At 43.3% G+C, this 13,870-nt stretch overlaps 1 protein-coding gene and 1 pseudogene across 1 annotated transcript; one reads left to right on the forward strand and one right to left on the reverse strand.

Moving 5' to 3' along the window:
- Positions 1-391: 391 nt before the first annotated feature.
- Positions 392-6,385, forward strand: LOC103990795 (succinate dehydrogenase [ubiquinone] iron-sulfur subunit 1, mitochondrial-like; annotated as a pseudogene).
- A 1,310-nt stretch (positions 6,386-7,695) lies between these two features.
- Positions 7,696-11,009, reverse strand: LOC135679838 (protein terminal ear1-like). The gene is made up of 6 exons (XM_065193825.1): positions 10,388-11,009; positions 9,916-10,084; positions 9,323-9,826; positions 9,071-9,190; positions 8,269-8,410; positions 7,696-8,201 (listed from the first exon to the last, which is right to left on the reverse strand). Exons 1-6 carry the CDS (start codon positions 11,007-11,009, stop codon positions 7,824-7,826), a joined length of 1,935 nt encoding a protein of 644 aa, XP_065049897.1. The 3' UTR covers positions 7,696-7,823.
- Positions 11,010-13,870: the final 2,861 nt, after the last annotated feature.

The following is a 13,870-nucleotide window of genomic DNA, read 5'->3' on the forward strand; positions in this document are numbered from 1 at the left end:
TCATAATTGTTATTATTTGGTGGAAAAGATGCAGCCTTTAGGTTGAGAAGTTCTCCATGCCATTGATAATTAGTGGTAAAAGTGTATTTCTCGTGGTTGATTGTATTTATTTTTCGTATGATTACTCCTTCACCATAAACTCCTTTTTATCAGTAATTCTTTTTGGTAGCCTTTCAATCATGGTTTATTTCAACGACACATTAAAATTCCATATGCTCATGTTTTTGTCTCCTTTGCGTAGTATGATTAGCTCGAAGTATTTATTTCAACATACCGAACTACAGATCTTAATATTCACTATGGCATAAAACTCTCACTGTCACATGCAAAATCTTTCCCTCTTTATTATTAGCCTTTTGAAATAATCCATTTTATTTTTAACAGCAGATTTTTAAAAGAGAGTGATGACGGATTGCTTTGTAACTGTTATTAACGGCCTGTAGTGTTTCCCCGTTACACCCGTTATGATGGGCCCTTACCGCTTCCGGATTCATGCAGGGGTGTATCTTGATTCTGTTTGGCTGGGATCCCCTCGAACATTAGTGCGAATCTCAACACAATCCGGCCGTTCATATTCAAACCTGATGGCTGGACCCACCGAGGCCGTGGCAATGGACGGTTCACGTTGGTTCTTGATCGGTTCGCTTTGTAGGGAATCATGGAGAGGATCCACATGCCCTCTTTTTCTCTGGGCGATTCCCTGGCCCACAGGTTGTTTCCACTGTCGTACTTGGCGCGACAATTAACATTAACACGTCGTGTTATGGTGATCGCTGTTAAAAGTGCGCCCCTCCGCTCGCCGTCTCCGCTGCTCGTCTTGGCTTCCGTGATGGCCACCGCGAGGGTGCTTCTCCGCCGAGGCCTCCTCCCCGATCACCGACCTAGCGCCGCCACCGCCACCGACCCACTCCTCCCTGTCAGAATCAGCCGAGCCCAAGCGCCTCAAGACCTTCTCCATCTACCGGTGGAACCCCGACCGGCTGGAATCGCCGCAGATGCAGGAGTACGAGGTCGACCTCAACGAGTGCGGCCCGATGGTGCTCGACGCGCTCCTCAAGATCAAAAGCGAGGTGGACCCGTCCCTCACCTTCCGCCGCTCCTGCCGCGAGGGCATATGCGGCTCCTGCGCCATGAACATCGACGGCGACAACGGCCTCGCCTGCCTCACCAAGATCCCGGCCGCAGAGTCGGCGGCTGCGGCCATGATCACGCCGTTGCCGCACATGTTCGTGGTCAAGGATCTGTTGGTGGACATGACCAACTTCTACAGCTAGTACAAAAGCGTGGAGCCGTGGCTCAAGCAGAAGGACCCACCGCCGGAGATGGGGTAGGAAGTCCCGCAGAGCAACAAGGACAGGGCAAAGCTGGATGGGACGCACGAGTGCATCCTCTGCGCTTGCTGCAGCACCTCGTGTCCCAGCTACTGGTGGAACCCCGAGGCATATCTTGGCCCGGCGGCTCTCCTCCACGCTCATAGGTATGTGCTTCTCCTTTGACCTTCCCTTGCATCATCGATCGTATATTTATCAATGTAGAGATATGGTTTTTTATTCCAAAGAAATTTTCTTCATATGTATGCGTCTCTTGCAATGGTCCTTCTTTCTTCGGTGATGATTAATATATATAACATGATGGGGGAGATTGAACAGTTCGTGTTTTTAGATCATTGTCTCAGCTTCTTGTGAAGCAGTTGTTAATTCTCATTACTGTATAAAAATATTAATGATCAAAGCGCATAGAACCAAAATATAAGCTCACTATATGCTGGCATTTGCAAGAAATATTCAGAAAAAAGAGAAGAAAATACCTATAATTTGATGCAATCATGTTCAAATTATGTAAGATCATATCATTAGCCCCAACATGTTCATTGTAAGGACTGAAACTTGCTTGTATGCACCTACTTAGTTATTTTTCTTTTGACATCATAGAGTACTCAGGTATATTTGAATGATGGATAATTTTTTTCTTATAATGTTTCAGCTGGAAAGTGGGCTCAAGAAGTAAGAACTATTAAAGTTGTGGCCTTTATGTTTTTCTCCAGTTTATTTTTTTGTTTTATAGTGCATACTGTTGCTGATATATAATTTACTGAATCATGATTTTCTGTTTTATTATATTGTGATTTGGATAAAATAAAATTTTTATTTGGATAACAATCTGGCTCAAGTTGTTTAGATGGAAACCACATGCTAAATTTTCATCTTGTAACATTGCAAGAATTTGCAGAAGTCTGTATGGTTGTACCTTGTGATAGATAACTGTGTACCATGAAACTGTTTGGTTATTTTCTCATCTTTATTATTTTTTTAAGCCCTTCTTTTGTTTTGAAATGTAAGTGCTTATGAGTATCTGAAAGACCTGTATCAAGTGCTTAAGAAGGTTATATTTGTGGCTGGAAAAACCCTCTCCATGACATTAGGAAATTAAGGGGTAGAATTATTTGTAATTCTTAATGCTCATAGATTTAGGGATGAAAATACTGTAAAGTTAATGAATTCCATACTTCACATGTGAATTTCCTAATATTGTTATCATTTATTGGGATATCTATCTATAGATTTTACTTTATCTATAATAGTGGCATCTCATTATTATGGTGATAATGTTCTGTATTCTTCTATTCACTTTTAGTTGTACCATATCTTCCATATTTTTTGCAGTATTCATAGTCTTAATATCTTAAGACTAGCAAGTTGCCAAAGAAACTTTTGCTTAGATCTTTCTTTAAGAAAAGTTAGGTTAACTAAGATTTCCAAGGTAGTGAGATAGGTCTTTCTCATGTTTGTATCTTCAGTATTTTTTATCATTTTATTTCCATTCTTGTACAATCATTGAATTCTTCAAAATGTTTGTTTAAGTCTCTGTGACACAAAAAAACCTGCGAAATGCTTCCACAAGACTTGGTTTTTAGTAAAGTTATCTATGGACATCAAGTTTTCTTCTCTCTCCTTGTTATCTTGTTTCCTTATATTACACAATATTTCATCAGAATCTTTGTTTCAAGGAATAAAATATCTTGGCTTGCCAGATGATGTCTCCAATGATGATTGTGCCACATGTTTATTGGCTAAGCATGACATATTAAGATCCTGCTTTTTAGCCATTGGCAGACAATTTATGAGTTTGATAAGAATTAAATAATGCTAAATAGGGAGAGGAGACATACTTGAAAGATTTGCCAGACCTGGGGAACTGATTTCCTCACTGATTTTTGTGTAAACCCTAATCCCCTTTTTTATTCTCCAACAGTAGAATAAAATGATTTTATTTACTAAAATAAATATGAAAGCAAGTATTTATCGCAAAATCCAACTGTAATGCACCCAGTTTTTATAGGAAGAGATGCTGAGAAATGACCTGTTAAAATGAATTCTTTCAATTTGGTTATGGTACTCTATAAAACATTTTTTTAAGGCAAGTAGAATTTAAGTTAGTGATGGGCTTTCCCATGCATCTTACAACTATGTTCTACTGTGTATCTCAAGTTTATCTGTTGACAAGTTATATCTACAAAAATATTCATAAATTGTCTGCCATCCCAGATGAACTACTTATAATCTGAACATGCTACGGTAAGTCACTGCTATTGTTATGTATCTAAATGATTTTGAGACAGAACTATTATTAACTAAAAATTTGAGAGGAAATTGATATCAGATATGTATTGAAGTGCGGCAAATAAGTTTAATGCAGAATTATGCAACTCCTAAACACCTTGACTTTCTTCTTTGCTTGCTGCTATGATATATTTTCTGTAACTGCCACCATTTGTTAGGACTCTGTATGCTGATATGGCTGGGGTAAGGAAAGCATTGTGTGCTTCCTAGAAAGCTAATGCTAGCATGTGTACCTTTATGTCAAATTTAATGAGTTGTGTACAACATTCGTATCATTTTAAATGACAAAAATAACCATGTGAACTTTTACTTGTGAGCAGATTTTATGGCGTGAACTTTGGTGCCAATTATTTGGCAAAGGTGAATGGACTTTTGCAACTTCAGCGAATAGATAGATACTAATTTATGGGTCGATTAGCTTATGAGTTAGTTTGTGTAATATTTATTGGCATGTTGGGATCCACTGTCATGTAGTCTAGACAGCTTGATCAAATGAGTCCTACTTAAATACCAAAATCCATCTTTCTGAAGTATTCCATATTCAGGATTGTGGGGAAGTAGGTAAAATATGTACTTTATCCAAGTTGCAGTTGACGATCTCTGACCTGCAAATATATCCATTATATTCAATCTGATTTTAAGGATCAAGTAGGTTTCTTATGGAAAGAGAAAACACAAGGTTTTGCTTTCTACACGGATATCTTTGATTGCTTAATTCATACATTCTATCTAAAGCATGAGCCACTTAAAATACTTGTGGATTACTGGATTGTGGTTCATCTCACTATAATTACTCAGACAAGTAGATAGCTGTTTGTGCATGTACATATGGGATTGTGTTTTTTCTAAAGACTTAGAGATTGAGCATACTTTTTAATGTATAATATATATTTTTTAAATTGTAACAATATCTATTAAGGTATAAATTCCTTGAGCTTATAGTCACAGCGCAGAAGTTCCTGGGTGTGGCTAAAAGACCTTGAGTTATTGATTGTAGAGATACAACAATAGCATTCGGAAGTTGTTCAGAACTAAACATGTAAAATTTTGTGCAATGTTCATGGCCAAAATATGATCTCCAATATTTTGTGCTTTTGTTGGACCATCATGTAATAATGCTTGGCTGACATAGCCCTTAAAACTTCTGTATCTATTTTCTGGATACTTTTCTGAAAATTCTGGTGTTAGTTACTGTTACTTGATAGTGATTGCAATATGGTGTTCGAGCGAACAAGCATATGTTGAGAAAACAGGTGGAAGAGAAGGAAAATGAAAGCAAAAGAATGTAATGTTGGTAATTTCTATCCTCATGACTGGTATATATAATCTCTTCGTTGTACGACTCTTCTGCTATTTTTTCCTTGCCATTTCATGTTGAACTCTTTGGAAAATGCTTCCTATTTTCTTTCTGTTTTGTTTTTTGCATTCCTCTGTTGCATGTTTGCTTGTTATGGAGCTCGGATTCTCTTTAATTCAATTTATGGACAGATATTTTCGCAACAGTTTGTTTCCTCTGTTGAGTAGGTGGATACAAGATAGTCTGGATCAGTACACAAAGGAGCGGCTCGAGGCAATAAATGATGAATTCAAGCTATACCGCTGCCATAATATCCAGAACTGTGTGCATGCTTGCCCCAAGGGATTGAACCCTGCGAAGCAAATCAATTCGCTCAAAAAGCCTCAGCTGCAGTAACATGTGCAGATACGCCGCCACTAGTCTTTGTCGCAAAGATGGTGCCCGGTACTTTTCTTTTTGCTGATAATAATCACAACTGAGTGCATACTTCTTTAGTTCCTACTTCCTGTTTATGCCTAAAATAAGGACCTTAAGCTTTTGTCTTCCGTTGGAAGAATGTGATTAAGCCATGCTGTGTTTGAGACGTGCAGCCCTTGCCGGTCATTGACCTGAAACCAAAACTCATTGTTTTTGTTGCATATTTCATTGGGATCCAACATCGCTCCCCGCAATTGAGCCTTTCATCTTGATGTTGCCAACTCCATATTATACTTTGTTTAGTGCATACTTCTATTATTCTCTGCTCTGCTTCCATGAACAGCACTAGTTGCTTTGCTAACCTCAAATCTGTTCTCAAATTCTATTATTCTCGCCATTATGGGTTCTTGCATGGGCCTCTCCGAGACCATTTATATTACTCTCACTTGTTCATGTTCTCATCTTCTGATCCATGGCATAGACATTCATTGCAGTAACATACAAAATCTAATGAGTTAGAGTTGTTCATTCTTTATTCTCTGGGAAAAACACGCATGCTTTGCAGTGATCTGTTCCTTCATTCTTTAATATTTCAAGATCTCTAATTAGATTTCAATATGAAATGATCATAAAACAGGGAAATGAAACGAGAGAATTGAGGAGTGAATGGTAGCAAGTGTTGCCCTCTGCAGAATGCATCCCAAAAAGATGGTGGGGATCTGGAAAAGCGAAGCAGGGGGGTGGGTGATGGGTCTTAATCTGGAGGCTGCCTGCTCGTCAGTACTTCTCCGATTCAGTCGAAAGCTACAGGAGATGAGATTAATCCTTTTCAGAAGCCATTCAGGAACGTATACTGCCCACCTCACACTCCCAACTCCTTTTGTGTTTGCCCCCAAGTGCTGCTGCCGCTGCAGGTTTTGCTTTATCCTCCGTACCGCAGCGTGCGTGTAGGCAGCAGCCTCAACCAAAGTTGTGCCACATAAATCATACTTCATCAGCTGCTCTTTACATACTGTATATTATAGTCTTACATACATTATATTATACTGTATATAGACGAATTTTCGAGAAAAAAACTTTTTTTTTTACCTTTTTTCATTTATTGTAGTCTTTCAAAGATCCCTAAGAGGACAACTAGAGCATATGATGAATGATCTAATCGTTCGATTATAATATTTTTGAATGAACTTATAATATTTTGATGAATACATAAAAATATTGTAACTTCATATTCTTATCCCTAAATTAATAAGAGAACATATTTGAATTCTTATTTTTAAATAAATTTATAGTGTCTATCTTAATAATTTTAAAAAATTAAATTAAATTAATATTTTATCTCATGTATATTTTAACAAATTTTAAAAAATATTATATTAAATGATTTGCTAAAGATTTATTATTTATACAATAATATACTAATCGATCAAAATTGTATATATATATATATATATATATATATATAATTATTAGATATTTTAGGTTCGAATATGAGAATTATCACTTTATACAATAATACATTAACCTACTCGAATATATCAATAAAGACCGAAATTAACATCCATCAATTTAATAACTAATATAACTGCAATTGCGTAATAGTTGGCTCGAGCCGTGAAGCGTCGGTCAATGGCGCTGACCGGGGGTGGGGACGGGGAAGGACACGTCATGGGGGATATCGGCCTACGTGTTCGACGCGTCTACCTGTCGGGCACTTGGATTCTGACAACCCCACCCTGGCTGCCTCGATGTCCGATCCCTCCCTGTCCCTTTCCCCTTCGTCTTCTCTCCCCTTGGCGTTTCGTCTTCCCTCAAAAACGTCGTCCCACGCCCGCCCCTTCCCTCCCTTTGCATGCAGAACATCCCAATACCCGGACAATGCGACGCCCCCTCACATCGCCTCTCTCTGCTGCTATTCGTAGAACGGTATTCTTCGTATCAGCGACGACAGTAAAAGGGCGGCAACGTACAGCTGCACACAGTGATGGAACGATGGACAAGGACTGCGCCCCATCACACCGTCCGCCGGCCAATTATGTTGGAGGAATGATAAGGTGGGAGTGCTGGCGTTCCAGCCCTGATACGTAATGTATCGTCCATCATCGTAAAGGTGCCTGCCGCCTCGCCTGTGATTCCAACCACGTCGGCTCCATAGGTCTTCCCAAGAGCAGACTACGACCGGTGGTGACACCCTTTGCATTAATTAGAACCGCTTCTTCTCCTTGTGGAGAATGTAGTCAAAACATTTATCTTCTTTTTCTTCTACTATATATATATATATATATATAGCATAAAATAATGATTTATGTGAAGAACAATATCATCATCAACAACCATAATTTGACCACCGTATTCTGAAGACACTCGGATGCTGTCATTGCAAGCTTAAATTATCCAAGAAAAGAGGCCGGAGAAAGATGTCTATGGGCGCCTGGCGTGAGATGGGATGTATCGACTCGACCGGTACACAGTGCTCTGAAGTCGATCATTTAGTTGAAGGATAGGTGCAGCACAGCTTCGCTCAGCCCTACGCTGGTCTCTTCAGCGCCGCCGCTGCCGACCACATCGTCGTCATCATCATCATCATCGCCGCCGTCGGCGTTGTCGGATGGCGCGTGGGTCGAGGTGGTGGTGGAGGACGCTCCGCCGCTGTCGGCTACCTGCTGCGACGCGTCGGCGAGGTCGGTGCCTTGGCAGTGCGTCCAGGAAAGGTCCTCGAGGCGCTGCTCGCTGCCGACGGCGACGACCGGGACAGGTTCCGAGAGCTGCCTCCCGTCGCGGGGCGGAGAGAAGACCACGGGCATGTACTCGTCGTTGTCGCACGCGAACTTGGACTTCCTGAAGTGCTCCTTGAGCGCCTCCAATCCCTTGAAAGAGAATTCAGGTAGGTAACAGTAGAAGACAATGACGAACACGAGAGAGACCTGTAGCAACCTGCAACCGTGCGTAGGTGACTTGGCAGATCTTGCGGGAGTTGAAGACCTCCCACGGCTGTTGGTGGAAGGCTTTGTAGAGCCTGAACGCGGCCTCCGGCGACGTCAAGTTCACGAACCCGTACCCAACGTTGCACTTGTTGCTTCACAACGTCAACAAGCCACGAGTCAATCCAATGACTACTACTACTACACAAACACTATTCCAAACGACAATTAGCTTTCTAATAATTTTTCTGCTGCTTTTCCCACTTTGGATTCTGATGAGAGAAAAGTAAAAGAAGAGAAAAAAACAAAAAGGCCTTAATCAGAAATATCTCTGAAACCCTTCTGTTGTGTCTCATCAACTGGTCGAAGCACAAGTATGATCACGAGGGATGACTCTGATTATATTCTATGATGTCTGCAAGCCTTGCTTGCCGATTAGGGTTTGATGGGTTCGTTCTCCTTTTCACGGTTTCACACACTTGGAGTGAGTGAATGATATCTTTGCTCCAGCGGGAGGGAGGCGACATCGCGGTGAGAGAGAAAGGAAAGAGGGGATCTGTCTTTATGTGCCAGCCAGCGATCTCATTGCCATTAGGGTCTCTAAAGCCATTTGGACGCAGCAGCGTACGGGAATGAGAGACCAGCTCGTGAAACAGCAGCAGCTGCCGGCAGCGATCCCCCTCGTCTGCCCGTCTTGCCTTGTGATCCCTCCTCCTCCCTCTTTCTCTTAGCATATATATATCTGCGACGACCTCCTCTCTCTCTCTCTCTCTATCTATCTATCTATCTATCTATCTCTAGATTCAAAAACTTACTTGAAGTCGATGGGTAGGTAGACGAAGTCGTAGGCGGAGTAGGGCTCGTCGGCTCCCTCGCCAGTCTGCTCGTTGCACTGAATGCAGTGGTTGTCGAGCATGTTCAACAGCAGCTTCTGACTGCATTCCGGAGAGAGAAATAGAACCGAGTGAAGGATGCATGTAATTAACCAATGGAGATCATATGTATGTAGAAACTCCGACATCTGGATAAGATACTTTGAGGTGGTGGGGAGGGGAGGAGTGGGGGACCTGTACTTGTTTGGGATGTTCTTAATCATGACTGTAGTTCTGGAATCCCTACAAGAGGATTCGGATGATTCCTCCGATTCCACTTCCTTGAAGAGGAACCTCGACTCGGTGCTCCCGCTCTTGCTTCGGTTCTTCCAACTCCTCCTGCTGCCGCCGCTCGATTGCTGCTGCTGCTGCTGCTGCGGTGGCGGCGGCGACGATGACGATGAGGGACGATTGGAGCTGCCGCTGCTCTTGGCCTTCCTCCCACCACTACTGTTACTTCCGCGTCTTCTGGTAACAGCAGCGGGAGCCGTATTGGTACTGGTCTTCTTTGGCACCACCGTAGATCCCTGGCTTGCTTCCCCGCTTGCTCCGGGAAGCGAGGACGAGGAGGATGATCTCGCGGAAGCTCCACTTGCTTGTGACCATCTGCTGGGCTGTGAACCGCCTCGCAGGAACCTCGGAGGCAAGGGGGAACCGCGGAGGCCGTGGCCGTGCACGGCTTCCCTCCTCGGGTAATTGCTGTCGTAGCATGCGAAACTTACACCATCGGTAATCCGTCGAGGATCCACGAACAAGAGAAACAAAGCTTGGAGTAAGAAGAGTAAGACCTCCGGACTTGGCCGCTACCAGGTGTACCAAACTCCAGCAGCAGCAGCCTGCCATTGATCTCCTTCCCGTTGAGCTCGGCGAGAGCGCGAGCTGCGTCCCTCGTGTCGAAGAACTCCACGAGCTTGTGTTGCGGCTTCGAGGGCGTCTCCCTCACCTCTTTGAGAGCTCCTGTCAGGTGAAAGACGACGATATGTGTGAGTGAACAAAAGGCCATACGGCAAGAATGATGAAACTGAGGACGACAGATGCCTTCATAATAGAATTCGTTGTCTCTTACTCGACAACAATGAAACAAAGTAAATCGGGCCCAATAGTTATTGCAGGTGAAATATGCGATATAATTACGATTTGTTGTTCCTCGATCGATCTATCTTTGGGAGGATGGGAATATAGAGAACTGAAACGACACAAGAAGTATGAGGAAAAGAAGAAACTATGAGAACGAAGATTGCAGGAGAGATGAATATATACCGAATGGCTCGAACATGTCTCTGAGAGTGGCGAAGGAGACGCGCGGATCGGAATTGAGGACGAGGATGGAACCCTGGTTGGGCTCGTCGAGCGATGAGGCTGCGAACTGAGCCCAGACGGCGTAGCCAGCTATCGTCCCCAGCCCGCTGCCGCTGCCGCTGCCGCCGCCGAGCTCCGGCGAGCGGTACAGCCACGGCGGCGCCCAGTTCCCGGGTGCGCCGCCGTACCCGATCCGGGCTTGCCGCCGCGCGTGCTGCTCCCGGACCTCCGCCACCGCCGCCTCCGCGCTCCGCAGGTCGTAGAAGTGCACGGTCACGACCCCGTCCGCAGCCAGCGCGCCCATCTCCACCGCCCGGACTCCGCCGAACGCCTCCATCCCCGCCCTCACCTCGGCCTCCCCCACGTGCCGGGGCACCATGCTCAGCGCCACAGCCCTCGTCCCCGTTGCCATCTCCACCTGCTGCGGCTGCTGGTGGTGGAACACCGGAAGCGCGACCGCCAGCGGAGGGGGAGGAGGGTAGCTGTAGTAAATTTGCGGGTGGCCGAGAACGAACTGGCCTGCCACCGGGTAGAACTCCGCAGCCGCCGGATCTAAAGGGTTCCCCCGGCCTCCCCCCTCCATCCTCGCGACGCCTAAGATCCCCAGGCGCCCTCTCTCTCTCTCTCTCTCTCTCTCTCTCCTTTAAAGAAAACCGCTACGTACTCAAAAACCGGTACGGGAGGCCGCTACGCCGGAAGGGAAGGAAAGCGACAATCGCAAGAGAGGGGAACAGAGTGAAGCGAGAGAGACAGTGCCGTTCTAATGCGGTGGCGATGTACCGGCGCACCAACGTAACGTTATCCTGACGTACCTTCACGCCGCTATTCCTACCATTACACGCCCCCTCGTCCCTCACCGTCTCCCCAGTGTGATGCGGGAACAGAGGGGTGCAAAGTGGACAAGACGGGGGTGTTTATATCACAAATAACCGGGGGGGCAACGGGAAACCCTTCCCCCCGACAGTCGCGAAATTACGAGATCGACCCGCGGTCAACACTGCGCGCGTGCATGTGTTGCTACATGGGGAATGGCATGGTTAGCCGGGTCCCACATGTGGGGCCGGAGGGAGTCTCTCGATATGCCCTGTAAACATTGGATGTTGCCAATATAGCAAATGGTTGGAAAAGAGGTCTGCCACTTTGCCTTGAAGAATGCTGGTGGTGTTGGTTTGATGGGGGCAAACCCAATGTATGTGGTGATTGATAATTGAAGCATGTTCCAAGGAAATCAGAATTGGGGATGTGAAAGATTTGATACTGTGGATGAGTTCTTGGCTAAAGAATGTAAACATATCAAAGAAATCTATATGATACTCTAATGATACATAATGGATGATCAGAAAAGAAATCTATGTAATAGTCTAATGATCATGAACTGAGTGAAATAGGTGACCAATAAAAACAATCTGACAAAGAGGAAGATTATGTCAAGAGGTTGTGTTTGAGCTCCATATGAATTAGCATTTTGGGCCAATTACATGAGTAATATTCTTTATTCTATGAATATTTTTCCCCTGTACTCTATAAATAGGAGTTTCTCCTATATTATTAGAGAAGACTTCATTTTTTAACCTCAAATATATATATATATATATATATATATATATATATATATATATAATTTTATTCTTTTTTTAACCCTAATATGAACATGTTATGCTATATCTGTTTGGCTTTGGGACAATTAATACCTTTTCTTTGGTCAGTGAAGCAGTGTTCCTCTTCAGCAACTCTGTTTCATGCTGAAGAGGAACACTCCTTCATACATGCTGCTTCATACCTCTCATCCAATCCCTCTACTGCAGACTCCCTCACCGATCACCACACCACTCTATGTTCCTCGTTCTTAGCATGCCCTCAATTGTTGTTCTCTGCACTCTTTATATTCTATCACTTATTGCTTGTGAATTCTCACACACTCATGCCATCTTTCATGTAATTTTCTGTAAATTCCATCACTAATAGCCACAAGGAGAAGAAGAAGAAGAAGAAGAAGAAGAAGAAGAAGTTAACCTGAATCAAACACAAAGTCAATGGAGCATAAGATCTTTAGTAGCTAGTTAACCTTTATTGAGAAGTAGCGGAGCATATATCAACAGTACATAGAGCGTTATAGTTTCATCTCCAAGCCATGCATGGTACTCTCAGGTTGCTTTGATGGTGGCGCGCTTGCCGTCGTCGAACCTCTCCAGGTGTACCGCCCTGCCGAAGCGCCCGACTTGGCACTTCTCCTCCTCCTCGCTCCCCTCCTTGTGCTTGTAAATGGCGTGAAGGTTGGGGAAGTGCGGCCCTTCGACCATGCTCGTCGTCTTCTCGATCCTGGTGACGTAGCTCATGTAGTCCTCGCCGTGCAGCCTCGCGTAGTTCTGCTGCTGCTGCTGGCTCCTGTACGACATTTCCGAGGTTGCTTCTCCTCTTCCACCCACCCCTCCAAGGAGTCCTCGATCGACGCCAGCTGCCGAGCTCCTCCCATGGCGTTCCCTTTTGTAGACAGAGATGAGGAAGAACTTGTTCTCGAATGACTGGGGAACACTTTATTCCCTCGATCGCATCCGCTGCGACAGCTGCACCAACGCAATTTGCATGGTCCTCAGCTGCGCATGAGGTAATAATGATCATGGAAGAAGGTTCTTCGGTGATGAGGTCGGAGGATTCTGCGAAAGGTATATGTACCACTAAAGTAGTTGTTCTCAGGGAAAAGTCTTGAGCTACAAGCCAGTCCGCAAAGGTCATTGTCGAGGAAAAAGTAAGATGCGTGATGAACAAAAGAAGAACAATGGCGAGGAGACCAATACTTCCCAGAATTCTTGCAGCCTACTTAGGCAGGCAGAAGTCTTCAGCTCAGTTCAACAAGGATTCCAAAGTTTGGGAAAGTCCATCATCTGTGTTCGCTGGTGTAAATTGTTTGCTATTAGGAAATGATTTGCTCAAAATGCACATCAGGAATGAATAATATATAGGTAAAGAAACAATACAACAATGATGACTTCTAATTTTTGACAAAAACAAAACTCTGGTCATCAACACCTAAAAATATAATATCTAAAAAAGTAGTTTAATGGTGTTATATTGAACCCTCTTTTGAGAATTTTAATTTTTATTTGATCAATTATATATATATATATATATATATATAATTAGTTTGGTGAGAGTTTGAAACCCTATACAATAGTTTATTTTTTTAAAAGAAATGTGTGTTAGCTTAGTTGATAAAAAATATATTTTCAACTAAGATAACTGATATCTCAATGTTAGGTTTTCTAATTAAGACTCTTAATTCTACATAAACTCCTAAGATACATAATTAACATCTAATTACATATATATTTTTTTAAATTAACAAATTTACTTTTTCCGATTGAATATTTTTTTAAAAAATAATTTTTTTAAAGACGATATTACCTTTGACTTTCATCTTATTGTAACATTCTCCGTCACTTGTCG

The sequence above is a fragment of the Musa acuminata genome, chromosome BXJ1-7 (genome assembly GCF_036884655.1).
Source record: "Musa acuminata AAA Group cultivar baxijiao chromosome BXJ1-7, Cavendish_Baxijiao_AAA, whole genome shotgun sequence".
NCBI lineage: Eukaryota > Viridiplantae > Streptophyta > Magnoliopsida > Zingiberales > Musaceae > Musa > Musa acuminata.

What these genes read in the sequence shown, in the direction of transcription:
- LOC135679838 (XM_065193825.1), bottom strand. Translation starts at nt 11,009, where the DNA reads ATGGAGGGGGGAGGCCGGGGGAACCCTTTAGATCCGGCGGCTGCGGAG. An exon ending in AACATCCCAAACAAGTACAG is followed by an intron (nt 9,191 to 9,322) that starts GTCCCCCACTCC and finishes TCCGGAATGCAG; the next exon opens with TCAGAAGCTGCTGTTGAACA. An exon ending in TCACCTACGCACGGTTGCAG is followed by an intron (nt 8,202 to 8,268) that starts GTTGCTACAGGT and finishes TTCTCTTTCAAG; the next exon opens with GGATTGGAGGCGCTCAAGGA.